The sequence below is a fragment of the Oncorhynchus mykiss genome, chromosome 9, assembly GCF_013265735.2.
Source record: "Oncorhynchus mykiss isolate Arlee chromosome 9, USDA_OmykA_1.1, whole genome shotgun sequence".
Taxonomy (NCBI): Eukaryota; Metazoa; Chordata; class Actinopteri; order Salmoniformes; family Salmonidae; genus Oncorhynchus; species Oncorhynchus mykiss.
Genome location: NC_048573.1, coordinates 66,872,904 through 66,899,640, shown reverse-complemented (window position 1 = coordinate 66,899,640; position 26,737 = coordinate 66,872,904). Strand labels below are relative to the sequence as shown.

The window sequence follows — 26,737 nt, the reverse complement described above, 5'->3', positions numbered from 1 at the left end:
TGACCCAGCCTTAACGAATTCTGTTTATTTACACATCGAATTTGATTGTCCATCAGTTTCAGCATTTATTTATTTTGTCTCTTTCCTCTGCTGTGGTGTTGCATTGTAGTCAGCGACGTTTTCTCTCGGGTGGCTGTCCATGGTCCTGGAATCAAATCATCTGTTTGCTTGGACACCAGCCTGATCTCCAGCTCCTTCCACCTCTGGAAACTATCTAGGTGGTCATGTGACTTCTCATGCGAACTGAGGTGGCACAGATTCTTCCAGTCCCTTTTCCATCCCTGACCAGCGCAGATTTGCACTCGTGTGAAATAAGTTTTCAGTAAAAACAAAAGGCTGCATCATTTTGCTTGGAATAGACAAGCCATGGTCTCCACTCTCTCCCAGTTCGCCATCCTCCTATTGAAGTGGGCCACCGAATACTTTAGTTCCCCCTCTAATCTTGGGAAATTCCCCTCCTTATCCTGATGTGACCCAGCCTGCACGAACATACCCCATAAAGATCCATTCATATATTTTGGCCACTCTCTGGAATCTTATGTTTTTTGCCCTGCGAAGACCCTACTATATTGGACCCGCTCCCCATCCCTGATGATGGTGCTGCTGCTGAATCCGACTCCCAGACAAAAACACAAGATCCCAGTGAGTGGCCGGGATATGTTCGTGCAGGCTGGGACACATTGGGATAAGGAGGGGAATCTCGGTGAATGAATGGCCTGGCCTCATAGGCTTGTCATTCTCCACACCTGCTGATGGACAATGCTGCACACTGATAGATTTCACCAGCGAATTTCTTTGGTTTAGAGATTGTGCCTCTTCTCTTCTCATTTTATTTATTTTTTAATATTAGCTTCTTGATTAGTTTCTTAAACATGGTAGCAAATTGTTTCAAATCTCTATAGCTCACTTTTAGCAAATATTCTATCCACTAGGTAGTAGCTATCTAACATTAACAGGCTAGGTTAGGCTATTGCCTAATCACTAATCGTCTTCATCACACACAAACATAAAAAACTAAATTTAATTAGCAGATTTATTTTTATTAATGTTTCACAATTGGATAATCCCATATAAACACACATCACCATAGCTACGAAGGATAGTGGGAGTGAACTTCGGGAGAAGTGGAATGAGGTGGGGGCGGGAACTGCAGCAACGCTATGAACTGGTCTGGGGTGCCGCCGGCGGTGTAGGAGCTGATCAGGGGTGCCGGTGGGTGGCAGCCAATTGTCAAAATGCAGCCCAAATTCAAGTGCCGCCACAGGCGGCTGCCTAATCTTGCCCGATGGGAGGCCCTGGTCGCTACCAATACTTAAAAAAGGCTGGATTAGAGGGACAATAGAGCGCCAAGTACCAGGCCATTAGCAAGTTTGGTAGGCTACTCATCAACACCGTTCCTTTGTACAGTTTTGGATGGGATTACCGTGACCAACTGTCAAAGGGAATTTGACTGAGGTCATGACTCGTGACTGCCAGTGTGGCGGTAATATGTCACCGCAACAGCCCTAGTCTCAAATATGCACACTCTGCCTAACTGGTTCCCGGGCGAGCTAAAAACGAACGCACAAACATCTTAGCTTGTCTAAATCATGGTCCAATCAGGGCACTATGGATACTTAACTAAATGTGAATGATCCAATGATGTCAGTCATTATCCTTGACTGTCTGTGTTTTTAGTCTATCCGTCCTTAGAGTCTGATGAGGAGGACCAGGTCAAGAGGAAGAGGAACTGGGGCGACACTCCTTGGAGCCCCAAAGGTACTCATTACTGAAGTCCCTGAATGTTGGACTGTGGATGTATTTCATCACCAAATCAGCGAAGGAAATGTGTTGATACTTAGTTTAACATTTTAGAAACCATTTGGTAGGGGGATTTGATTCATTCCACTAAAATCTTCTGTTCCCTCAGCCCGGGTGACCCCCACCCTGCCCAAACAGGAGCGCCCAGTAAGGGATGGGGCCAGAGTGGCGTCTGTAGAGACTGGCCTCGCTGCAGCTGCTGCCAAACTTGCACAACAGGTGATAGGAGGGGACATATGTTGGAGGAGGAGCTACTTTTAGCAATAAACAAGCTTTTTAAATTGAATTATATTGTCCTCCAAGTGTTGCTGTATCTCCTCTCCACTTCTGCGGGCAGTTTGGGACAAGTTAATGTTCTCAGAGAGGAAGGGCAGTTTGGGACAAGTTAATGTTCTCAGAGAGGAAGGGCAGTTTGGGACAGGTTAAAGTTCTGAGAGAGGAAGGGCAGTTGGCGGTAGTGCCTTTTTATAAAATCTTATAGGCATTCAAATAGATATGACAACCATCAAAGACATGTTTTCTCTCAACTGTCAATTGAGAGTCAGATGTCAAAATGCCATGCTCTAAGGAACTAGGAAAGCTGAGTGCGTGTCAACTGTTTTGTTTGTTTATTCATCCAGGAGATCCAGAAACCCACCAAGAGGAAATACACCAAAAAGCCCCGCCCTGTTGCCCCACCACAGCCCCCTCGGGCTGAGCCGTCTCCTCCCTCCCCCCCTCCCCCCCCGGAGCCTCCCACCCCTGACTTCAGCCCTGAGCGGAGGATGGAGTGCTACTCTGCCAGCCTACTGGACCATGAGTACACGGCAGGCCCTGGCCCGTTCGGTCCTGGAGGCCCCAGAGGGAGTGCTGCTATGGCTCCTGGGGTGTTCCTCACCTCCAGACGACCCTCCCTCTCCCCCCAGAACAGCAGCACTTACTCCTACCAAGCAGCCTCCCCCGCTGGGCTAGCCAGCCCCGGCAGCGCTGGAGCTGGTGGAGGTAAGTACACATCACAGCACATAGACATGACTTGTGTTCATTAGGGCACGCAACGGAAAACGTTTCAAAACATTTTGCAATGGAAAATGATAGTCCCTCCCTGTATGTCTGTTTTCTTCCATTTGGTGTCTAATGAGCAAGACCCTGCACATTGACATTCACAAATGTGACAAACTATTTTCTTACCCGTTGCCTCCTCCTTCCTTCATCTCAGGGAAACGTCCAAAGAAAGGACTTGCAACAGCAAAACAGAGACTAGGAAAGATTCTGAAAATACACCGCAATGGGAAGCTTCTCCTGTGAGATGCTTTTGGAGATGTGGATGGAGAAAGATTTTTAGGAATGATTCTCGGAGGAAAGATGGATGCAATTTTAAAGAGGACTAAAAGGACGTGACTGCTTTAAGACTGTGTGTTTATTTTGTTGTTCTATAATTCAACTTTTGTTCATCTGGTGTCCTCACCTAAACCGGTCATCCACTCATGTTCCACCCTATACCCCTTCCCAGTCCCATTTAATAATTAATCATTGCTTGAATCTATATAGCGCTTTTCTAGCGCTGAAATATTCACATTCTGCTTTGGTACTCTGCTTTCACATTTGGGATTATTCATACCTTCATATGAATATATTGAGAAGCATCTCAACATTTAGTTGGTCATGCACTGCTCAGATCAATGGAAAACATATGGGGTCAATTCATTGATCTGTCTAATCATCAATCAAACCATTTAACTTACATGCAGGAATCATGTATTCGTCAAATTGGCAATGAAAAATGTCTGAAATCTATTTTAGTTGATAAGTTATATGACCCATTCTTCCTTTGACGTGGGTCTCCTTTTAATGTGCACAAGCGCGCATGATTGAAGGCAACGGGGTGAATGTTTTAAATGGGAAATAATGCATTTCCTGACAATTCAGTCAAATGGGATTTTGAGTTTGTTTTTAGTTTGGGATTATTTATTTTCAAATAGCTTTTATATTTATTTTGTGGTAGTAGGAATGCTTGCCTTTCCAGTTCTGTGTTGTCATCCATGTTCTCACCTCACTTTCAACACCTCAAGTTCACGCCATCTTTTGTATTTATTTGACTAATCTAGGTTATTCCTTTTATTCACCACCTGGGTTTTTCTTTTCCCATGTACATAGCAACCAAACCTTTTTAAAGGCTCAGTGCAGTCAAAAATTTATTTTTTTTTCTGTGTTTTTATATATATTTTCACACTGAGGTTGGAATAATATTGTGAGAATTATGATTATTCCCTTTTAGTGTACAAGCTGTTTGAAAAGTCCACCTGGAATTTCAGCCTGTTTTAGTCGGATGGAGTATTGGTCTGCCTGGTGGCTAAATTAGTTAATAGACCAATAAGAAAGAGTTCCAAACCACTGACAAAACAGCTAATTTTCGGTTTTCCCCTCCCCACTCAGACCACTCCCAGACAGTCCCAGCAAAATTGTTACTTGAGAAATTGCTCTTTTGCTAAAAAAAAAAACAACTTTATTTTTGTACCTTTTCTAATAATAATACAATAATACAAAAAAAAAGCACCATGGGGTAATTAATTGTTTCCCAGAAAATATTTTATATTGAGATAACAGCAACATTGGACATTTTTAATTATGTGAAACCTGTCAGAGTTTTCACTTGTGTGTTTGATTCTATTCATTTAACAGATTGGTACCTAGGTTACATGTAACTCACATCTGGATGAAGTTGTGTTTTTAGATGTGTTTATTTTTGAATTGATATCGCCATCCGGTCCATTAGTACTGTAATGACATGAACAGTCTGGTTCCTAATCATTTTCCAATCCACCATGGTTTCTATTCAAGTCTTTAGTATTATACACTTGAGCCAGCAGTTGTAGAATGCATCCCAAATGGTTCCCTATTCTCTAGTGCACAATTTTTGACCAGGGGCCATTTGAGTAGCATACGATTTCTGGAATAGGGTGCTGTTTGGGACGGAGACGTAGAATGTGTTTTATTTAAAGAACGTGCTACACATTTAGACATGCAGAGTTGTAGTTTTATCTAAGGATATTGAAGTCGGGAAGCTATGGATTTGATAATGATTCCGAAATGTACATAATTGTTGGAGTTTTGTTTTTATATAGTTCAAAGGAAGTATTTCTTAACATACCTTGTATAAAATAAATGTCATTTGGAGAACTGTATGCAATAGTCTAAAGTATTGTTTTTTTATTTGTATGCAGTAATAATTGTCATTCTGTTTAGTTGGTTGTGTTATAATTAAGCAGTAAGGCCCGAGGGGGTGTTGTATATGGCCAATATACCACTGCAAAGGGCTGTTCTTAAGCATGACGCGACGTGGAGTAGCCGCGGTATATAGGTCATATACTACAAACCCACAAGGTGCCTTATTGCTATTATAAACTGGTTACCAATGTAATTAGAGCACTAAAAATACATGTTTTGCCATACCCGTGGTATACAGTCTGATATACCATGGCTGTCAGCCAATCAGCACTCGAACCACCCAATTTATAATGGCAGTAAGGCACCTCGGGGGGGGGGGGGGGGGGGGGGTGGTGTGTATATGGCCAATATACCACGACTAAGGGCCGTTCTTACGCACGACGCAACGCGGAGTGCCTGGACAGGTTACCAATGTAATTAGAACAGTAAAAAGTTGTTTTTTTGTCATACCTGTGGTATAGTCTGATATATCTTGGCTTTCAGCCAATCTGCATTTAGGGCTGGAACCACCCAGTTTATAATGAAGTTTGTTCTCAGTAGCTCTGCTCTTATTGTTTTATCTGTTTCCCTTATGTTATCATTTAGTATTAATAATATTTACTCTTGTCAATGTATCTGTTAGATGTGAAAAGCATTGACCTGGAGGAGATATACTTCCCTTTTCTTATTATTTGTGTGGCCTGCAGTTGTTCACCAGTACCAAAAAGGCCCTGTACTCACTCATGTTGTACTACTGATGTACGCATTTTAACAGAATGGTTGTGTGATATACTACAGAGTTTGTCTGTACAAAGTTTCTCCACATCACTTCTGTAATAATTTTTGTGCTAAAAAAAAACCTTTGTTGTACCACAACAGTTGTGTGAAATGTGTTGTACATCATTTGTACAACCGGAGTATACAAGACCAAATAGTACCACCTTTTTATTGGGCCAGTACTGTTACATTTGTTTTACTACTCTTTTCTCTGCAGTTGACCCCTGTCTTAAACCATACCTGGGTTAAAACACTATTTGAAATCATTCAAAAGACTTTAGCTGTGCTCGATTGAGCTTGCCTGTTGCAGTGAAACCAATAGAAGTCCCAAACCCTTCCCACCAGACCTGGCACTCCAGGCAGGCTGAAGCAAACGCTTAAAGTATTTGAAACATTAGAAATAGTGTTTCAACTCAGATCTGTCTTCTACCAGTTTAAAAGCTTCACAGCTGGACAGATGGTGGCGACACTGAAACGCACATCAATCTCAACTGTATGTTCAAGATGAATGGTTCTGACTGCTATTATTGTAATGATATTAAAACAAGGAACATTTTGCATTGTATTAAACACACCAATACTTTACATGTATTTGGACGTACATTTCTTTCCTCTTCCTATAGCATTTCTACCAAGGACTTTCAGAGGGTGTGTCTGCACCATCCCTTATTCTTTATCATTGCAAGGAAGGTATTTTGATTTTTGATAATTTTTTGAAATAAGTATATAACTGAGCCATTGCGATTTTCTATTGCGATGGTTTATTAAAGTGTGGAACACAATTTCTCTCAGGGTTTTATTGTGTATCTATATTGTGCTTTATTAGGTAATGGTGATAATTACATTCACACAAGCTGTAGAATAATATCACAATCACATTTGAGAATGATTTCAATAGCATTTGTATTCCATGTACTAACATTTTAAATCAGGTGATTATCCATCTGGTTTTCAGAGAGCTTGACTTTTCATATTATGCGGAATTAAATCATATACTTTCAAAGCTCAGTCGTATGTTTCCATGTGATTGTCAGACTCATTTCATAATTATTGAGGAATTGTTTCTAAGACCGGTCTCAAGTTGGCAACCCGAGGGCTGCTCGGCTCATATTCACAAAGTGTGCTGATTAAGTCCCTCCTGTCCCATATAATCTTATCTAAAAGGCTAAACTGATCCTATATCAGCACTAAGGTACCATTTCCTGTCGTTGTGCCCTTGAGCAAGGGACTTAATCCCTAAACTGCTCTCCATCCAGAGGTGCTGCTCTGTCTCCACATTTTTTTTGTTTCAGCCTGAATTCAAAATTGATTAAATGGCTGTATTTTCTCTCACCTATCTACACACGAAAACATTTAAATTTAGTACATTTTACATACACGCTGTAAAACAACAAAACTCAGAAAAAGTCAAGGGGTGTGAATACTTTCTGAAGGCACTGCATTTATATTTCAATACTATGAGGTTGGAATAATCCTGTGAAATAATGAAAATTATGATAATGCCCTTTTTAATATAAGAGCTGTTTAAAAAGATCGCCTGATATTTCAGCCTGTTTTGGTGGGGAATTTTGGTTTATAAAAACAGCGTTCCAAACATTTTCATGCGAATATAAAATATGCGCATTTTCCATCAATTTCACTTGTTGCGGAGAAAAGTCTGCGTGAAGTAGGGAAGCACAACTTTTGCGATTAAATTCCCATGTACCAAATATAAAATACAGGTTAACTACTGTTTTGTCACTAAAATGTTGCATAAGGAAGCCTGCATTTTGTGACCGTAGCATACGTGTACGTATGTAGTGCAAGACCAAATCGGAGAGATAGGTAGGAAAGTCCATGTAAAGCTTTGTATTTATTTTTGGGGATTTTAGAACTACTTTAAATAAGGTCTGTGTTTCGTGTAGACTTATCTTGGTTAGACGTTTTGATAACTGCCCAAAATCTCTCTCGGACAAGGTCACTTTTATCAATGATTAGCATTGCACATTTTTTTAAAGAAAATATTGGCGAATATATCGATACAACTCACCTTGTCCGAGAGAATTACACAGCTATCAAAACATCACGCTAAGGTAAGCCTACACCAAATACACAATTAAATTGTTCAAATTGATTCACAATGTGAAAAATGAATGCAGCCATTTATTGGTATTTTGACACGTACACTGTGGCGGACAATAGGACAGGCACTCCCAAGTGTCTGACCAACTCTGCTGTGTAGCAACCTAGCTGTGCCAAAAGCCCTGGTCTGTTCTTCGTCGATGAGGTTTATCGGCGGTTGGCATTCCATAAATGTTGCATTACTGCCACCTACTAGACTGGAGTACAACTCCCTTATACGTTGCTTTTAAAAAAATTATCCCACCATCTACCACTACACTCACAAAAATAAATAAAGAAATCAAATGATAAAGAATAACACCACCCTACTCCACTATTTAAATCTATTTCGTCCTACCTAGGGTTGCACATTTTGGGGAATATTCAGAGGTGGGAATGAACAGGAATATATGCAAATTAATATTAATATCATTTAAATGTAGATGTTTTTTGCATTGAATATATTTATATCATATGGAGGCAGAAACATAAACCTTTATCATAAGTAGACATAATTGCAAATGATTAAATCCTTACAATAGAAATGTAAAAAACAATTTAGTTATGAATTGAACTTTAATTAAATGAGTTGACTCTTCACTTGAGATGATTTAACTGAACAAGAAAATAAAGGGAATATTGAATGATCCCCAATGATCCATCGCATCTCCCAAAAACATTTTTCAACATACATGGTAAAATGGAACCAATATACACAGGCGGTTAGGAAAGCAAATGGCTAGCTTTCTCAAACAGGAAATTTGGATCCTGTAGCACAAACTCCAAAAAGTTCTAGGACACTGTAAAGTCCATGGAGAATAAGAGCACCTCCTCCCAGCAGCCCACTGCACTGAGGCTTGGAAACACTGTCACCACTGAGAAATCTATGATAATTGAGAATTTTAATAAGCATTTTTCTACGGCTGGCCATGCTTTCCACCTGGCTACCCCTACCCCGGTCAACAGCCCTGTACCCCCCACAGCAACTTGCCCAAGCCTCCCCATTTCTCCTTCACCCAAATCCAGATAGCCGATGTTCTGAAAGAGCGGCAAAATCTGGACCCCGACAAATCAGCTGGGCTAGACAATCTGGACCCTCTCTTTCTAAAATGATCCGCCAAAATTATTTCAACACCTATTACTAGCCTGTTCAATCTCTCTTTTGTATAGTCTGAGATCCCCAAAGATTGGAATGCTGCTGCGGTCATCCCCCTCTTCAAAGGCGGAGACACTCTAGACCCAAACTGCTACAGACCTATATCTGATCTATATCAAGTACAAAGTTACATGTATTTAAGTATTTTTGTAGTGGGGACAGTAACAGTTTAAAATACTTCCAGGAAAAAAATATGTTTTTTCCATTTTAATTTGTATGTTTAGCCTACATAATATAATTTTAAAGTATGCATTAAGATGTCTGTAATAGAATAAATGTGTCAAAAACGAATGTAGACATTAATAAATGCATTTCTGTCGTTCCCTAAATATTTTCTACAATTGAAGAGGAGTGTCAAGATGGCTGCGCGGTGGCTTCAATACAGCGCCTTCCGTTAGTCGTCCAAGGTTTTTACACACCATTGGTTTAGCTGGCCAACGTCGCCATGACATCGCCACAGACAATGACCCAGATACTTCACCAGATGTATAAATGTGAAGCATCCGGTTGGCGTTTTCACGAACTACCAAATATGGTGATGAGAGGAAGCCCAGCGGCCGGCAAGTGGGAGAATATGGAGCGAGGTGGATTTTGGCCGACATTCTGCTAATTTCATCGATGAAACATGTGATCTCCATACAGTTTTCTGTTTCCAACACTACAATATGTAACAAACAGAGTGAACTGCACTTTGTAGACTTCACCCTTCGCCAAAGTAAAAAAAAAAAAAAGCGTGGTTTTGAAGGAGTGCAAGGGCGAATTTGCACACACCCGCTTCACAGAGCAGGCGTTTCCTAATGGAAATATGCAAATAAATGCTAGAATGCGCCTATAGGATCTCACTAGAGAGTGCTTGCCTATGTCAACCTCCTTGCTTGTTCTGCCCACTATGATTAATTTACTCCCATTGGAAACGACATCTTTGACATCGCGTACACGTGTGATCAGGGATTTCTATTGGAGAAGCAGTTTCTACCAATCTTCATACAGTACTGTCTTTGATAACATGCACAGTTTAATAATGAACATTGGAGCATTCGGGATCCGGAGTGGCGCTGTATCACAATCGGCCGTGATCGGGAGTCCCATAGGGCGGCGCACAATTGGCCCAAGGTCGTCCGGGTTAGGGGAGGGTTTGGCCGGGGTAGGCCTTCATTGTAAATAAGATGTTGTTCTTAACTGACTTGCCTAGTTAAATAAAGGTTCAAAATAAATTAAAGCACAAGGGCGATGCGCACAAGTTGGTGGCAGAACAAAAGGGAGTTATTTTAGAACGGCAGCAAAAAAGCCTATATTTACATGTTGCTTATGAGTGCATTCCCCACACCTTTTGAATTATAATGAGATTTTAAGCCTCCGAAATATTTGTGTCATCATCGCAAATCAACTGCATTACACTTCAAAAACACTTAAACTTCAACCAGTAAAATGGCTATTTGACTAGCTTTTGCTACTATCAATGATCGTTAGTATTCTAGCTAACAACTGCTCCATCAAAATAGTTACTTTGAAAGTTCACAACCAAATATAATCTTAGGTACTGTTCAAGCAAGAATGAAAACATAATTGTAAGAATATGAGAACCACAAAAAGTTATGTTTAGAAATAATACAAATGTAAACCTAGCCTTTGTTGAATGGGTGCAGATGGTGATGGCTTTCTTAGTGCCGCCAACTGTCGCGCGCATCTATGCGTAAATGTCAGTGTGTCGTGTACTGGAAAAGGGTATTTTGGGTTAGTTAGTTGGGTAATGAAAAATTGCAAACATTTTCCCATGTTGTATCACAAAGTGTAATGGCTCTATATACTACTGTTCAGTTGGGGGCAGTAATGCAACATATTGGATGCCAACCGCGGTTATAAAACCCACTGAAGAAGAAGAACATGCGCAGTTTGAGCTACTCCGGGATGTGACGTTACAGGCTAGCTCAGTGCTGCCACCTCTCATTGTCTATCTCAAATTGAAGGTCGACTGGGGTACTGCATGCTGCCATTAGCAACTAAATTATCCTTATAACTTCTGTACGTGATTTTTTAAATCATCGTTTGAAGGACATACAGCTGGTGTATTAGAACTAACTATTGGTACCATGATTGTCTTCTAAACATGTTGTTCTTTACACGAAGTTTGCCATTTTCCATTCACTATAACGGGGATCCTGTTTGCCGCTAACAATGCCTGCAGTACCGCGGTCGACCGTGAACTTCCATGGCTTCAATGACATGGGGGGCAGTCGTTCTCTCCTGCCTCGCCAGAAAGCCCCTAGCTTACGTAGGAAGCGCAGTTGTTCTCGCGAGATTCAAACCTACCCAGCTCGCTAGTGCAAGATGGAGAAGTGAAATTTACACGCATCTAAGGTAAGCAACTATATGCATATCTTCGTTAACATTGGGCTCTAGTATGATGAAATTTTGAAATGAGGAGTCTTTAAAAACGGTTCATATTGGTTTGATAGTGCTAAGCAGGGGTCTGAAATGCGCGTCGTTTTAGGCTAAAACACGGACATTCTGCTGTGTGAACCGCCATTATTAATTTAGCCATGGACCATGCATACATAGTCCCACCAGAGTTTTCTCTTTGGTCCCTCTGAGTGAAAAACCACTGTGGAAAATATAATTTAAAAAACTCTGTCGTTGCGATGCGCTATACACGCGCTACAAACACACTGCAGCTTGCGTGTTTTCTGAAAAGCTAGCTAACCTAGCTTGCTATGTTTCCTGTATTTTGTGTAGGGTAAAGGCATTTTGCAAGAGGCAGATGCCCTTTGCTTTGAGATTTACAATGAGTTAGTCGATTAACCATGTAAACACGAACCTCAGCGGCAGAGAATCAGATATCCCGTTACAACTAACTACTACTCGTCGAGGAGCTAGTCGAGATTGCGGATGAAAGTTTAGCAGAAAACCGACACCAATGTAAAGAGGCTAGCGAGTTACTAGGCTAGCTAACGCTGGACATCACATTATGCCGGTATTTTGATTGACAGGTCGTTTGTTTCACGAGGAGATCCTAGAAATGGTATTCAGAACTGAGCAGAACAGCCAGAACACATTCCGTTATGACTAGTAAGTAGAGGTTGATTTAGGTCAGATCAGCCCATTTGGATTTGAAATAAAATGATATTGTTGACATTGTGTGAATAGTCAGTAACATTCGAGTTGTTCATATTTGATTATTAATAAGCCGTCTTTTTTTACATTTCTCATGAGCCTTTAGATTGAAATTTCATCCAGTTTCACAAACTGCCTTACAATATTCCATTTGCTTTTCCATTTTGTTTTTTTTAACCTTTATTTAACTAAGCAAGTCACTTATTTACAATTATGGTCTAGGAACAGTGGGTTAACTGCCTTGTTCAGGGGCAGAAAGAAAGATTTTTACCTTGTCAGCTTGGGGATTCGATCTAGCAACCTTTCGGCCCAATGCTCTAACCACTAGGCTACCTGCCACCCCATCTATGACAGTTCCCTCATATCCTTCAGCTTCATTCGAATAGGTAGGCCAACCATTGTCTTAATTGTTTTTTGTTCATCTATAGGTTTGGTATGTCCCCTTAGGAGCCCAGCATTACAAAAAAACATTTTGCTCAATAGATGTGCTTGTTTTTAGGCTCTCAGATTGTTTTAGGAGACCAGACAAAACAATGCTAAGGAGGAGGAAATGATGGTGAAACTAGTGAACCAAAGCAGTTTCTGGTATGTACCAACTACTGGTAGTATTGTAAACTACTATAATTTACAATAAGTATTAATCTCTTCTAACAAAGTTGTCGTTCTTCTGTCATCATTTTATTATGCTATTTATCTAACTAAAATAATTAGGGGATGAACTTGAGAATATTGTTTACTTACAACATGTTTCATTTGACTTTGAATTGTAGCTAAAAGCATTGTGGCCATCAGAAAGCCATTTGAATAGCAATGCAGTCTCATTGATGTCAGACAAACAGCAGCAGATTGAGATTCTTCCAGTGATTTGCTTTTATGTATTCCACTGTCTTCGAGAGACCATTGTTTGCCTTCTGACATCCTCATGTCACATAGTGTGGTTATCCTTCTTGCTGCAGGGCTCTAAGGAGGCTTTCACACAAAATTGGTTTGGAGTTCATTTACCACTTTTAGTTTGGTTAGTGTTCACACCAGTCAAAACTATCTGCGCACTAAACAACGCACCATGGTTCTCTCAAAAAGGGTGGTCACAGTCTGATTCCACTTGTGCAGTGATGCGGTTCGCGCCAGGTGAGAATGCAGTCTGGACCAAACACAGGAAAAGAACCAGAGGCGAGCTATATTATTTGTTTGACTGCGATTGTTTGATGAAATGGATACATCATCGTAATTTCATATCCCAGGGATTTTGGCTACTGAATATAGCCTTTTCACTTCACAGTTAGAGCAGCTATTATGCTATTTCCTGTTATTCTTGGAAGGCCAAATTAATATGAAGCTTGGGGTGCAAGTGATGCTTAATTTCATGATAATCATAAATTGATTTAACGTGAGCATTTTGTGCAAAATAAACTAATTACTAGCATGAACACATGATTTTGTTTAGGCCTTTTAGCTTGTTTGACATTTTGCAATGTGAAACCAACTGGACCAAATTGGGGGGGGGGGGGGGGGGGGGGTACAATGTAACAAATAATCTAACTCTGATTTGAACTATAGCTCAGAATTGTGTGTGAAAACGCCCTATGGTTGTGGCCAGACTGTACGTGGAGAATGGACAACATTTAGAATCGATGTATTTTGGTCCGTGTGTGACGTATAAAATGCCCTCTTTACTAATTGGCTGAAGGGGGGGGGGGGGGGGGGGGGAGGATACATTCTTGGCCAATACTAATAATTGGCCAAGAATGCATATAGAGGAAACCACTGAAATTGTAAGAATATGGACCGATCATCTCAGCTGCGGCTCCCATTGTGAAAGCATTTGAATTCACGAATACAGATCAAATTTACGGGCCAGTCTGGCCTCACCTTAATGCTGCAATTGCTTTGGCAAATAGAAGAGAACCCAACAGTTTTATATGCGTTCATCGAATACATTTTACTAGATTGGAGATGTATACATAGACAGACAGGATTTCCTGTCAAAATGGCAAAAGTATATTTGCTCACCTGCTGATGTTTTACATTTATGAAGTGTTGCTTGCTAAACGATAGTGGAGATGAGTTCTGACTACGTTGGTACCTTCAGTTTATTCAGAGGATAATGTTGCTCTAGTTACAGGGTGGATGGATGGTGACTTGTGTTAATAGAAGATCTATAGATGATGATAAAGACAATATATGCACAATTTGGTTGCTGAGATTTTGTGGTTGCTGGATAGGGGCTTAATAAAATGTGTCAGTACTCTATAAAAGGCCATAGGCCGTGTTTTGATAGTTACTGTTTTCAGAAAGTAAGTATACAAAGTATATTTTTTTTACTGAGTAACACACAGGAATTCAAATCCTAGATGTTTCTGCTGTTACAATGGAAAACATGGAGATATTTGTATTTAACTTTTGTACAGAAACTTGCAGCAGATATTCCCACACAAAATATGAACATGTTTTAGAGGGATGGAGAAATGAACGCCCATCTCCTAACTAGCTACGCAAATTTGATGAACTAAAACTGAAATACACCACCAACTCGCTGTCACGTTAGGTCCGTATGGGGGAATGATTCAGCTGGTTATTAAACGTTTCGGCTAGCTAACCAACCAACCGGCTAGCCAGCGCGGTAAGTGAGAGCGTCTTTTTATCCACTTCAAGCATAATATTTTGGGAGGAGGTATGGTAAAACATAAACGACTGATTCGTTCACGTCTGGTCGGGTGTGACTGTTGCCAGCCAGCTAGCGAGTTGTGTGAACGGTTTGTGTATTGTTACGGATGCAGGAGAGGACGGGCTTCTTGTGAGGCCTACTGCAGCCGGGCGCTAAATTTAACGGCGTGTTACACCGTTTGAGGAATGAGGAAAATACTCGCGGTAGCGGCGGTTGAATCTCTCAACTTGTCATTGCTAGGATTAGCATAGCTTGTTAATTTGCTAGCTAGTTTACCACACATTTCGTTAGATACGTCTTATTTGCTATTGTCTCGCGTATTAGATATGTGTTGACATCCTCAAAAGCAATATTGATTGAAATGGCTAGTTAGCCAGTTCCCCACTGTCACCCAGCTAGCTAACTAGCTGCTAACTAACCTCCTACCCGGACATTTGGGCTTAACGAGAATTTACTCTTGTTCTTTCGATGAGGTATGCAATACATATTTATTATTACAGTTTAGCGAACTAACCGACTTTATTATCCATTGGCCAGTTAGCCCCGTTAGCTAGTGAACTCTCCCCCTTTTTTTTATTAGCTAGCTAGCTAATAATTTCCTTACCGCAGTAGCTAGCCTGCTACAGTAATGTTAGCTAGCTAACAGTTGCCTAACTACCATTCGGTTGATGCTCTTTTCGTGTATGCTTTATTTGATAACGCCAGCTTTGTTTTGGATAGGAACATGCTTGTCTGGTGTTAGACTAGCTAGCTAATTTTGTTACGTTGAGTATGACCGCGGTGTGTAGAGAACGTCAATGTTAGCTAGATAGCTAACGTTAGTTGGCCGTATACTCACGTTGTTGTTGAATGTAGTAACTTTGCTAACGTTAGTTAGCCAATTGCGACGTTCTCAGATTCTACGGTCTATTGGTGAACATTCATTGAAGTTTAAATGCTTTTAAAGCACTTTTCTCGACAGGTTAGAGACATTAAACTGGTAACGTGTGATATTTTTGACTAGTTCTGTGCGGGAATCTTTCAGCTATATTCAGTTATGTTGTAATGTAGATTAATATAGCTAACATATTAGTTATCTTGTTCATCAAGATATTGTATCAGCAAGGTTTTCAAATGCTTGGAACCTGCTGAGCAAACCCCCCGAATCCAGTCAATTGCAAACAGGTTGAGGGTAGCTGGCAACAATAGTCTTTCTGATTTGTCTGGGGTTTGTCGTGAACCAAGCCTTAGAGAGATAATGTGATAATGACCCATGTTTGATAGTAAGTTGCTCAGAGATATACTGGTGGAAATGTGCCATGTTTCTCAACATTGTATTGATTGGAACTGTGTGGATGCGCAACTGTCCTATACTTTTGAACCCACACTTGGCTGTCTTGCTCAGAAGCTGTGTCCAGACTGTTACCTAATTGTATAGGCTACATGATTTGAATCTGCACCACTGAGCAAATAGATTTTCCTAGCTAGGCCCTCCTTGGTTGTTCTGTCTGTCTCTGTCTGTGTTCGAGTTCAGTAAAATAAGTTTTTAAACCAGGACCATCCAAAAAATCTGCATTTTAAACCATTTCACCTGTTTTTATATTTGTTTATTTATTTTACTTCAATAGAGTGATCAGGGGTGTGCAACTATAATTTTCCTTAACAGAAAATACATTATTGCAACACATTCGGCATAAATTAGCTTGATTTTCACAAGATGACAACAGAAGTGCAACGCTATTTGGCTAGCAGCCACACAAGTAAATGAGCTTACAATGAAAAATGGCCATATTTCTGTTTATCATAAAAATAATGCAGCCAGCTACATTTCCTAATGTTTTGCTTGAAATTAATCTTGCATTTCACTTGAGGCTACACCAAGAAAAGCACCACAGAAAAGTAGCTAGACATCAGCTGTCTGCTGATAGATCTCATCCGATTGAAGTGCAACTGAAGTGTCAAATTAGTCTTCTGCAGAGCAGAAATTACAATAAGAAGCGTTATAGATATGTGTTTACAAAATGCAGCAAGATATTTCTTATGCATTATCTTTTTTCCTCATGGACAAATGCAGAATTCTGCATTAACACGACCCCTGGTTGGACAAGAGAAGCCCATTTTTCATGGGAGGAATGTTTTTTTGATTAGGGCCTAATGTCTAAATGTGTAAGTTAGGGTTAGACAAGTTTATTTTAAACTTCTCGCTATTCTCTCCCTTACAAGTGTTGAAAGGCTTGTACGGAAATTAGTGCCTTGACACAGGATAAAAATGTTTTTAGTCTTTCATAATGCCTTTATCTTTATGTGAATGACTGTCTTTCTCCTGTTTTAGGCATTGTGAATGAAACATGCTGTTAAGTGGGTATTGCCAAATTACTTAACTGTAAGTGACACTTGTATATATTGTTTCTTCTCAAAAATACCCATTGCATAAACTCCTTTTCAGTCTGAAATGAATTAAACTTACCATCTACTATTTAACTTCTCATTTGTTGTTGCTAGACTAGATGTAAGGCCTACATTTGCAACTGTACACAACAGCACAATTTCCATGGAAACACACATGCATTGTTTTTCTACAGACTGCATGTTAATCTATAATGTCCTGCATTCCAACAGGCGCATCAGATAGAAGCTATTGACAATGAAGGTTGACAGAAGCAAGTTAAAGAAAACCCCCACTGAAGCTGTGAGTGCATCTCAATGTTGTCTCTGTCTGTAGTCCCTGTTGGACCCGGGCCTGCACTCTACATCCTTTACAGTCTCCCCCTCCTCTCTTGACCCCTCTTCCTCACAGCCTGCGGACTGCAGGACGCTCATAGAGAAGCTTAAGGGATGCCGCGACGAGCAACTGCTGTTGGAGCTGCAGCACATCAGGACCTGGAATATTGGCAAGGTGAGCAGGAGGGAGAGGCACTTTACAAATTATTTGTTAATGTGACGTTCATTCTTTGTATTAGATCATAATTTCATTCATAGGCAGTACTTTACCTGATCAGGTAAATGTATAGAAATGTTTCAGATTTCTCAGAACCAATTTAAGGAACGTTTCAGGTTTCTCTGAACCGTTTTAAGCTTCCTCCTCGATTTAATATTAGGCGTTTTAGTCCAGGACCAGGCTTAATCTGGGTCTGGGAAACAAGCGCTGTATTATACTGACATGACCCTGAATTGGCGTCACCGGGGATATATCCTCGTTCACCTGGGCTGTAGAACAAACTATCCTCTGACATGTAACAGCTATATTCATGACCTTTCTATCTGTAAAGTTCCACAACGTTTGTCTGCTGAACGTGGCCCAGGTGTTGATGCTGAATCAGCAGAATGTTAGCTCTATCTAAAGTGATTTCTTGAGTCCTCACCTGCCCCTATCTTCTCCAGTGTGAGCTGTACCACTGGGTGGACCTGCTGGACCGTTTCGATGGGATCCTGTGTGACGCGGGCCAGACGGTGGAAAACATGTCCTGGCTGCTGGTGTGTGACCGGCCGGACAACGGGCAGCTCAAAGCCCTGCTGTTGGCCGTGCTCAACTTCACTGCCCTGCTCATCGAGTACAGCTTCTCCAGGCACCTTTACAGCTCTATAGAGGTAGGAGTAGGACCACTCTCCAGTTGACACAATGACCATGGACAGTAGGACCACTCTCCAGTTGACACAATGACCAGGGACAGTAGGACCACTCTCCAGTTGACACAATGACCAGGGACAGTAGGACCACTCTCCAGTTGACACAATGACCAGGGACAGTAGGACCACTCTCCAGTTGACACAATGACCAGGGACAGTAGGACCACTCTCCAGTTGACACAATGACCAGGGACAGTAGGACCACTCTCCAGTTGACACAGTGACCAGGGACAGTAGGACCACCTCTCCAGTTGACACAATGACCAGGGACAGTAGGACCACCTCTCCAGTTGACACAATGACCAGGGACAGTAGGACCACCTCTCCAATTGACACAATGACCAGGGTCATGTTTAGTAGATCATACTGAATATTAAACTGTGGACCACTTCTTATTGGACAAGTTCATGTTCAGGCTGCCTCCCCTTTTCACTTCCTTTAAACATTTTCTCTCTTCTGACACAACCCATTTGTTCACAATGACGTGGTTTCCTCTTCTGTTGGTTGGGTGAAGTGGGCCTCCCTGCTTAGCTTTGTTGGGACCCACTTGCCTAAAATAGTTTCACCTCTTGGTTTAAATTGACAGTTTTGCTGCTAGAGAGTGTTGCTTTGGGGGCCTTTGTAAAATAATCCAGGAAACACATTGCAATAACATGTCCTGAGTAAAGGTTAAATTAATAAACTGTTTCTTCCTCTCTGGGTGATGCACCTGTCACAAACCTAGGTGGAATGAGCCAAACAGTCTTTCACTTTCTCTCCTCACAGCACTTGACTACCCTGTTAGCGTCATGTGACATGCAGGTGGTGCTGTCTGTGCTGAACCTCCTGTACGTGTTCAGTAAACGCTCCAACTACATCACCAGACTGGGCTCTGACAAGAGGACCCCTCTGCTGGCACGCCTCCAACATCTGGCTGAGGTACCGTACAGGTGGCAGAATGAGAACATGTTATCAGATATCCTGAGGAAGACATGCTTGTTGATGCTTTTCTTCTGCATGTCCATGTTAAACCGACTAAACGTTGATAATGAGTGACATAGCCGTTTGTTTTTGGCTTTCAGTCTTACAGGTTTTCAACATGCAAGCCACAGCTTATTTTGATGTTAGCACTTGGTGTTGTATTTCAAAACCAACTGGCCAACCGTATAGAGCAGTAGAGTAAAAATGATTCTCTGTTAATGTATTTGCCTTGATATTTAGCCTAGGTAATGAAGCGATTTGGATAGGTGGTCTGATGTGTGACGTTATTCCTGTAGAGTTGGGGAGGGAAGGAGAATGGCTTCGGTCTGGCCGAGTGCTGCAGGGACCTGCCTATGACGGTGAGGCTGAACCTTTATCATTGTCACAATCTGTAAAGGCTTGCGGTCTCCAGACAATCAGCTAATTTGCTTTGTAATGATTACATTTCCCATTATGACTGTCAAATTATACTGATGATGTTAGTTTCTATCACCCCCCCACGACTCACCTATCCTCTGTTTGCATCCTTCACCTGTCTCCTTCCACATTCACCCCCTCCTTCCACATCTCTTCTCTTGCCATCCCCCATCCCTGTAATGGTGACCTGAGCAGAAGTACCCTCCCAGTGCCACCACACTGCACTTTGAGTTCTATGCTGAACCTGGCCCTGAGGTCAAAGTGGAGAGGAAGGTAAAGACTGACACATTTCCTTGTACTCTACCAGAAAACAAATATTAGTGGGCCACTAATGCATGTCCCCGGTCTTTAGTAAGGCATGTCTTATGAGTGGATTTATTGACCATTTGTGAACTTTCTCTCTGCCTGACAGACCAGCAGTAACACATTACACTACATTCACATCGAACAGCTCGACAAGGTAAGGAACAAATGTTGTCTATTTTCTCAGAGCATTTAATGATTTAAACGAAGACTGAACAGAAGTAAATGTACCTTTTTTATTTGTTTAGGACTTCGCTGCTTTTCTTACATTGATCCTACATTCATATTAAAGAAACCAACCTATCCCCCAGGCCAAATTCAGATGTTCCTGATATTCTATGTTGTCTTTCCAGATCTCTGAGAGTCCCAGTGAGATCATGGAGTCACTTACAGTGATGTATAACATCCCTAAAGACAAGCAGACCCTGCTGTTCACACACATCAGACTGGCCCATGGCTTCTCCAACCACAAGAAGAGACTGCAGGCCGTGCAGGCCAGGCTCCACGCCATCTCTATACTGGGTAAGAGGGCGGGAGGGAGGGAGTGTGTGCTGCCTCAATATAGTTCAAAAGAGGTTATAATTGATTGGATTTATGTAGAGCTTTATCTGGACTCTCAGACCGTCATTCACTGCCAATGACATGGTGCTTTTCTACATCACCATTACAAGTTCTATGTTCAGTCGGTAATCAGTGCTTATGTCTCTGTGATGTTTACCTGTGTGTCCGAATTGTCTGTCTGATGCGTCAAATCCAATTTCCCCTCTGGGGATTAATGCAGTCAATTCATTTCATCCATTACATGTCGATCACTCTTTGAAATGAGTTTGCGTGGTAGTTAATTGTATTGTGGGGTTCTTTCCCTCCACAGTGTACTCCAATGCACTCCAGGAGTCGGCCAACAGTATTCTCTACAACGGCTTGATAGAGGAGCTGGTAGATGTGCTACAGATTACAGACAAACAGCTTGTGGTAAGAAATTACATTCTTTCTCCTTTCCACTCTATCCTGCTGTCCTCTGCCCCTAATGGGGTGGTGGGTCTGTGTCACATACCAATAGTAGGTGTGAAATTGGAGCCAATATTGTGACTGCAATCATGTCATATTATAGACTAGTATCAGATGTCACTGCATTGTAGTTAATGTAACTAATACAAGACCGTGATCATTACAATATGATTGCAATGTGGTTTGTGGTCAGATTTGACAATACAATCATGATTGTCTTGGCATTGTATATGTACCTAAAGAGTTTCCACAGTCATGGACAATCCTGAAAATAATGATATCTTGAAAGTCCAGGAAAACATACCTTTTGGCCTATATGTAATCCTCTATGCAGTTCTATAGTTTCATGAATACCCTGTCTCTTTCCTCAGGACATAAAGGCAGCGTCTTTACGCACCTTAACATCCATAGTGCACCTGGAGAGGACGCCCAAGCTGTCCAACATAATCGACTGCACCGGCACAGCCTCCTACCACGGCTTCCTGCCTGTGCTGGTGCGCAACTGCATACAGGCCATGATCGGTGAGTGGTCTAGCTGAGTGGTCTATCGATTTGAACTTGGACTGATTTTGATGCCAGTCCAATGAGAACCAGTCTTTACATTTTAGCCATTTATCAGACATTCTTATCCAGAGCCACTTAGTTAGATAGGTGCAAACAATGGAGTAACACATCTTCAGAGTTGGTGTTATGGTCGGATATGACTGTTGTACTAAGTTCTGAAAAGAAACTCTTAAGAACTATTCTTCAGCCTCCCGGGTGGCGCAGTGGTTAAGGGTGCTGTACTGCAGCGCCAGCTGTGCCATCGGAGTCCCTGGGTTCACGCCCAGGCTCTGTCGTAACTGGCCGCGACCGGGAGGTCCGTGGGGCCACGCACGTCCGGGTTAGGGAGGGCTTGGTCGGTAGGGATGTCCTTGTCTCATCGCGCACCAGCGACTCCTGTGGCGGGCCGGGCGCAGTGCGCGCTAACCAAGGTTGCCAGGTGCACAGTGTTTCCTCGGACACATTGGTGCGGCCGGCTTCCGGGTTGGATGCGCGCTGTGTTAAGAAGCAGGTTGGGTTGTGTATCGGAGGACGCATGACTTTCAACCTTCGTCTCTCCCGAGCCCGTACGTACGGGAGTTGTAGCGATGAGACAAGATAGTAGCTACTAACAATTGGAGACCAAGGGGTAAAAAAAAAAAGGGATAAAAATTCAACAACAAAAAAAAAGGAACTATTCTTCAAGACAAGATGGGTATTTTGGTCTCCTGTCACTAGTAGAGTCCAGTGGAGGCTGATGGACCCAGCTCTAGGAAGCAAGGCTGCCTAAACAAATGGGCAACTGCACTGCAACAAAAATAATTAATTGAGGTGACCGTTGAACAGAGTTCAATGGCCTCTAACCTGCGGTGGGTGTTTGTCTCCTCAGACCCTCTGATGGAGCCGTACCCGCACCAGTTTGCCACTGCTTTGTTCTCCTTCCTCTACCACCTGGCCAGCTATGACGCTGGGGGCGAGGCCTTGGTCTCCTGTGGGATGATGGAAGCCCTGCTCAAGGTAAAGAAACACACTGTCACCTCTGACCTGGCATCCACTCACCCTTTTTTATTCTGCTAAGCCGGCCTGGTTTCACGATGTACGTATGCTGCGCAGGTGTCTGACAATTTGAATGATCTGTTGATCGCCAGCATACTCACTTGCTCTGCATGAAGGCTGAACAGATCTAAATATATCCTTCCTGCTTATGGTCCCCATAGGTACGCCAATTAAGCCCCCTTCTGCTCTAAAAGGCTCCATGTAGAGGAGCTTAATTGTTTTCTAAGACAAGAATAGGCTTGGTCTGGGAGTCTGATCCATTGTGCGCATACAAACACAGTCTCAGCTCCCTCTCCCCTCCCTTACTCCCTTCCTCTGTAGGTGATCAAGTTCCTGGGGGATGAGCAGGACCAGATCACGTTTGTCACACGTGCAGTTCGAGTGGTGGACCTCATTACCAACCTGGACATGGCAGCCTTCCAGTCACATACCGGCCTTACCATCTTCATCAGCAGGCTGGAGGTAGGGTCCTTTACACACACATACCCCTAACACACCTACCATTCTGCCTATCTCTGTTGTCCCCAGCCAAAACGCTTTTATTAGTTTAAATTGACATGTTGGCTGCCAGAGGGCTTGGAAGTGGCTTTTGGGGGCCTTTGTGACCCACTTGGGAAATAATAAATGTGTTGCATAAATAACCTGAGTGGGTGACGACGCACCTCACTGCCTGGGACCTGACGCAGCACTCTAGGGGCTCTGTACTCGGCTCAGTCTCTGCTGGAACACCCATGTGCCAAAGTCCTGAACTCTTTCCCTCTCTCTCACTCCCACATTGTTCTTTCTTTCTTTCCCTCTTTCACTCTGTCTCTCTGTGCAGCATGAGGTGGACCTGTCTAGAAAAGAATGTCCTTTTGTCATCAAGCCAAAGATCCAGAGACCCAACTCTACCGTGGAATCTGAGGACATGGACACGGACGTGGATGGCCAGTCAGAAAGCTGTAGGCTCCTTTTTATTTTCTATTGTCAATCAGCGGTTCCATACATTGGGCTATAGGCCTACATTTAGTTGAAGAGACCATATGAATTGATCAACATGGTTATAAGATGTTAGTCTAAAATTGGTACCATGTTTTGGTCAGTCAATATAGATCCATTTGATTTACTTTTGTTGAGGGTTAAACGGTATGTGGAGATACTGTCCAGTAATTGTTCTATAATAGTTAGGTAGCTATGTGTTGTGTTACGGTCATTACCTGCAAACTAATCAATTCCCAAAACTAGAATGTAAGAAGTTAAATAGCCTCCATTTCCCCACATTTTCCTTGCCTTTGTTATGGGTGATAATATAGATCCAGTGTTGGCTGTTGTGGTATGGCTGGGGTCTTATGGCGTTGTGGCTGGGTGTGGTGGTGGTATACTTGAGATCTAAAAAGAACTGGAGACTGCGTCCAGGATGTCCGACTGTTGTTTTCAAGGTAATCTACTCAGGTTCGCGGAACGCTGATTCATGGACTCTATCGTGCTTAAATCTGGTTTATATGGACCAACATGACATGCGCACAAGGAGCAGTGATGACATCATCCAAAAACATGGCAGACACTGGATGAATATAAACTCAGCAAAAAAAGAAACGTCCCTTTTTCAGGACCCTGTCTTTCAAAGATAATTTGTAAAAATCCAAATAACTTCACAGATCTTCATTGTAAAGGGTTCCCATGCATGTTCAATGAACCATAAACAATTAATGCACTTGTGGAACGGTCGTTAAGACACTAACAGCTTACAGACGGTGGGCAATTAAGGTCACAGTTATGAAAACTTAGAACACTAAAGAGGCCTTTCTACTGACTATGAAAAACACCAAAAGAAAGATGCCCAGGGTCCCCGCTCATCTGTGTGAACGTGCCTTAGGCATGCTGCAAGGAAGCATGGGGACTGCAGATGTGGCCACGGCAATAAATTGCAATGCCCGTACTGTGAGACGCCTAAGACGGGGAGACAGGACGGACAGCTGATCGTCCTCGCAGTGGCAGGCCACAGGATCGGTACATCCGAACATCACACCTGAGGTACAGGATGGCAACAACAACTGCCCGAGTTAGACCAGGAACGCACAGTCCCTCCATCAGTGCGCAGACTCTCCGCAATAGACTGAGAGAGGCTGGACTGAGGGCTTGTAGGCCTGTTGTAAGGCAGGTCCTCACGAGACATCACCAGCAACAACGTTGCCTATGGGCACAAACTCACTGTTGCTGGACCAGACAGGACAGGCAAAAAGTGCTCTTCACTTACGAGTCTCATCAGCGGTCATGGTCGGATTCACGTTTATCGTCGAAGGAATAAGCCTTACACAGAGGCCTGTACTCTGGAGCTGGATCGAGGTGGAGGGTCCGTCATGGTCTGCGGCGCTGTGTCACAACATCATCGGACTGAGCTTGTTGTCATTGCAGGCAATCTCAACGCTGTGCGTTACAGGGAAGGCATCCTCCTCCCTCATGTGGTACCCTTCCTGCAGGCTCATCCTGACATGACCTTCCAACATGACAATGCAACCAGCCATACTGCTCGTTCCGTGCATGATTTTCTGCAAGACAGGAATGTAATTGTTCTGCCATGGCCAGTGAAGAGCCCGGATCTCAATCCCATTGAGCAAGTCTGGGACCTGTTGGATCAGAGGGTGTTTGATAGGGCCATTCCCCCCCAGAAATGTCTGGGAACTTGCAGATGCCTTTGTGGAAGAGTGGGGTAACATCTCACAACAAGAACTAGCAAATCTGATGCAGTCCATGAGGAGGAGATGCACTGCAGTACTTAATGCAGCTGGTGGCCACACCAGATACTGACTGTTACTTTTGTGTTAGTTTTCCGTTAGTCACATGTCTGTGGAACTTGTTCAGTTTGTCTCAGTTGTTGAATCTTATGTTCATACAAATATTTACACGTGAAGTTGGCTGAAAATAAATGCAGTTGACAGTGAGGACGTTTCTTTTGTTTATAATTGTTTCAGTGCTGAATAAGAGAGAAATCGGCCTCAGCGACAATTATTGGAGTAATTTAATTGATGTTTTGTGCACAAAGGTGATGACTGTCTTTTTAGTAATTTTTCTATCTGACTTATCTATGGCAATGGTCTTTCTGGGCCGGGCGGCAGTATAAATATAAGGATGTAGATTTGATCAGCCATGCTTATCGGTCTATAGGTCATTTGCATAATTTTGTGGAATTATGGTCATGCATCTTATTACGCCCACAGCATACATGAATATCCTATCAGACAGAGCCAGAGTAACACCTCACTGGAGTGAAACGTGCTTTTGTAAGCCTAGTCATTGAGCAACCTATAACTATTCTAAATGCAATTGCCTTTGATGGCCATGATTGAAAAGGAAAAATATTTCTCAATCTCAACTCGTAATTAAATTGCGCCTCCCATTTGCCATACGAGTACATAGGCTATAGTCAACGGTAGGCAGGCTATCAGCGCATCACCCACCACTTTGCAATGTGAGCTTGAGGCAGGAATTATCTGAAAGTTTTACTTCAAATAATGACACAGGTCAACCAGCATTTCACATTTCTCTCCTGTTCCGTTGGTTATCATATCAACTTTCTTTCGCTGTCCAGAAGCCCAGGGCACAATCCTAGTCATGTTAGCAACCAATCCAAGTCCACCTCTGTCACATCTGCTCACATTAGGTTTAGAAAAGTTTTTTTTCCAGGGAATTGCGTTGTTTGATTGACTTACCCGCTTCATTACCGAAGTTACAGTCAAAATGCTATAGCCTATAATTGAGCACGTAAGACGATTGGCTTGCTATCGTTACATGCTTTCAATAAGCTCTTGAAGAAAAATGCCCAGTCTTTCTATGCATAGTATCATAGAGGGAGAGGCGAACTAAGAGCTTTCACTCTCACAAATCTGTCCAAAACAAGCCCAATGTGTTTCTACATCGGCTGCCTTCCAAAACAAGCCCAATGTGTTTCTGTCGCCTGCCTTCCAGCCTTGATGACTACCATTGCTAGGGCGGGGAGAAATAAGAATCTCATTATATACAGATCTCTGATAGTATTTTCTGTTGGTCACGTCATTTTACTGTTTATACATATTTTTATACAAACCGGTTTGTTT

At 42.3% G+C, this 26,737-nt stretch overlaps 2 protein-coding genes across 22 annotated transcripts in view; both read left to right on the top strand.

Annotated features, from left to right (window-relative positions):
• LOC110532714 (histone lysine demethylase PHF8) overlaps positions 1-4,961 on the top strand; it is a 34,173-nt gene extending 29,212 nt beyond the window's left edge. For both annotated transcript variants that reach the window (XM_021616814.2, XM_036988768.1), the window contains exons 18-21: positions 1,678-1,758; positions 1,910-2,019; positions 2,421-2,781; positions 2,996-4,961. In XM_021616814.2, coding sequence (XP_021472489.2) covers positions 1,678-1,758; positions 1,910-2,019; positions 2,421-2,781; positions 2,996-3,084 — 641 coding nt within the window. In that variant the 3' untranslated portion in view covers positions 3,085-4,961. The remainder of the gene's footprint in view (positions 1-1,677; positions 1,759-1,909; positions 2,020-2,420; positions 2,782-2,995) is intronic.
• Positions 4,962-11,155: 6,194 nt separating this feature from the next.
• LOC110531242 (E3 ubiquitin-protein ligase HUWE1) overlaps positions 11,156-26,737 on the top strand; it is an 88,445-nt gene continuing 72,863 nt past the window's right edge. For 12 of the 20 annotated variants that reach the window (XM_036988757.1, XM_036988754.1, XM_036988755.1 and 9 more), the window contains exons 1-16: positions 11,224-11,374; positions 12,627-12,712; positions 17,104-17,154; positions 17,391-17,460; positions 17,569-17,667; positions 18,153-18,359; positions 19,164-19,316; positions 19,655-19,717; positions 19,971-20,048; positions 20,188-20,235; positions 20,432-20,600; positions 20,950-21,050; positions 21,458-21,608; positions 22,498-22,625; positions 22,986-23,126; positions 23,485-23,605. In XM_036988757.1, the coding sequence (XP_036844652.1) occupies positions 17,416-17,460; positions 17,569-17,667; positions 18,153-18,359; positions 19,164-19,316; positions 19,655-19,717; positions 19,971-20,048; positions 20,188-20,235; positions 20,432-20,600; positions 20,950-21,050; positions 21,458-21,608; positions 22,498-22,625; positions 22,986-23,126; positions 23,485-23,605 (1,504 nt within the window). In that variant the 5' untranslated portion in view covers positions 11,224-11,374; positions 12,627-12,712; positions 17,104-17,154; positions 17,391-17,415. Of the gene's footprint in view, positions 11,375-12,626; positions 12,713-14,646; positions 14,748-15,116; positions 15,266-17,103; positions 17,155-17,390; positions 17,461-17,568; positions 17,668-18,152; positions 18,360-19,163; positions 19,317-19,654; positions 19,718-19,970; positions 20,049-20,187; positions 20,236-20,431; positions 20,601-20,949; positions 21,051-21,457; positions 21,609-22,497; positions 22,626-22,985; positions 23,127-23,484; positions 23,606-26,737 lie in introns of those variants that run through there. The other 8 variants (XM_036988766.1, XM_036988762.1, XM_036988752.1 and 5 more) reach the window with 5 other exon arrangements.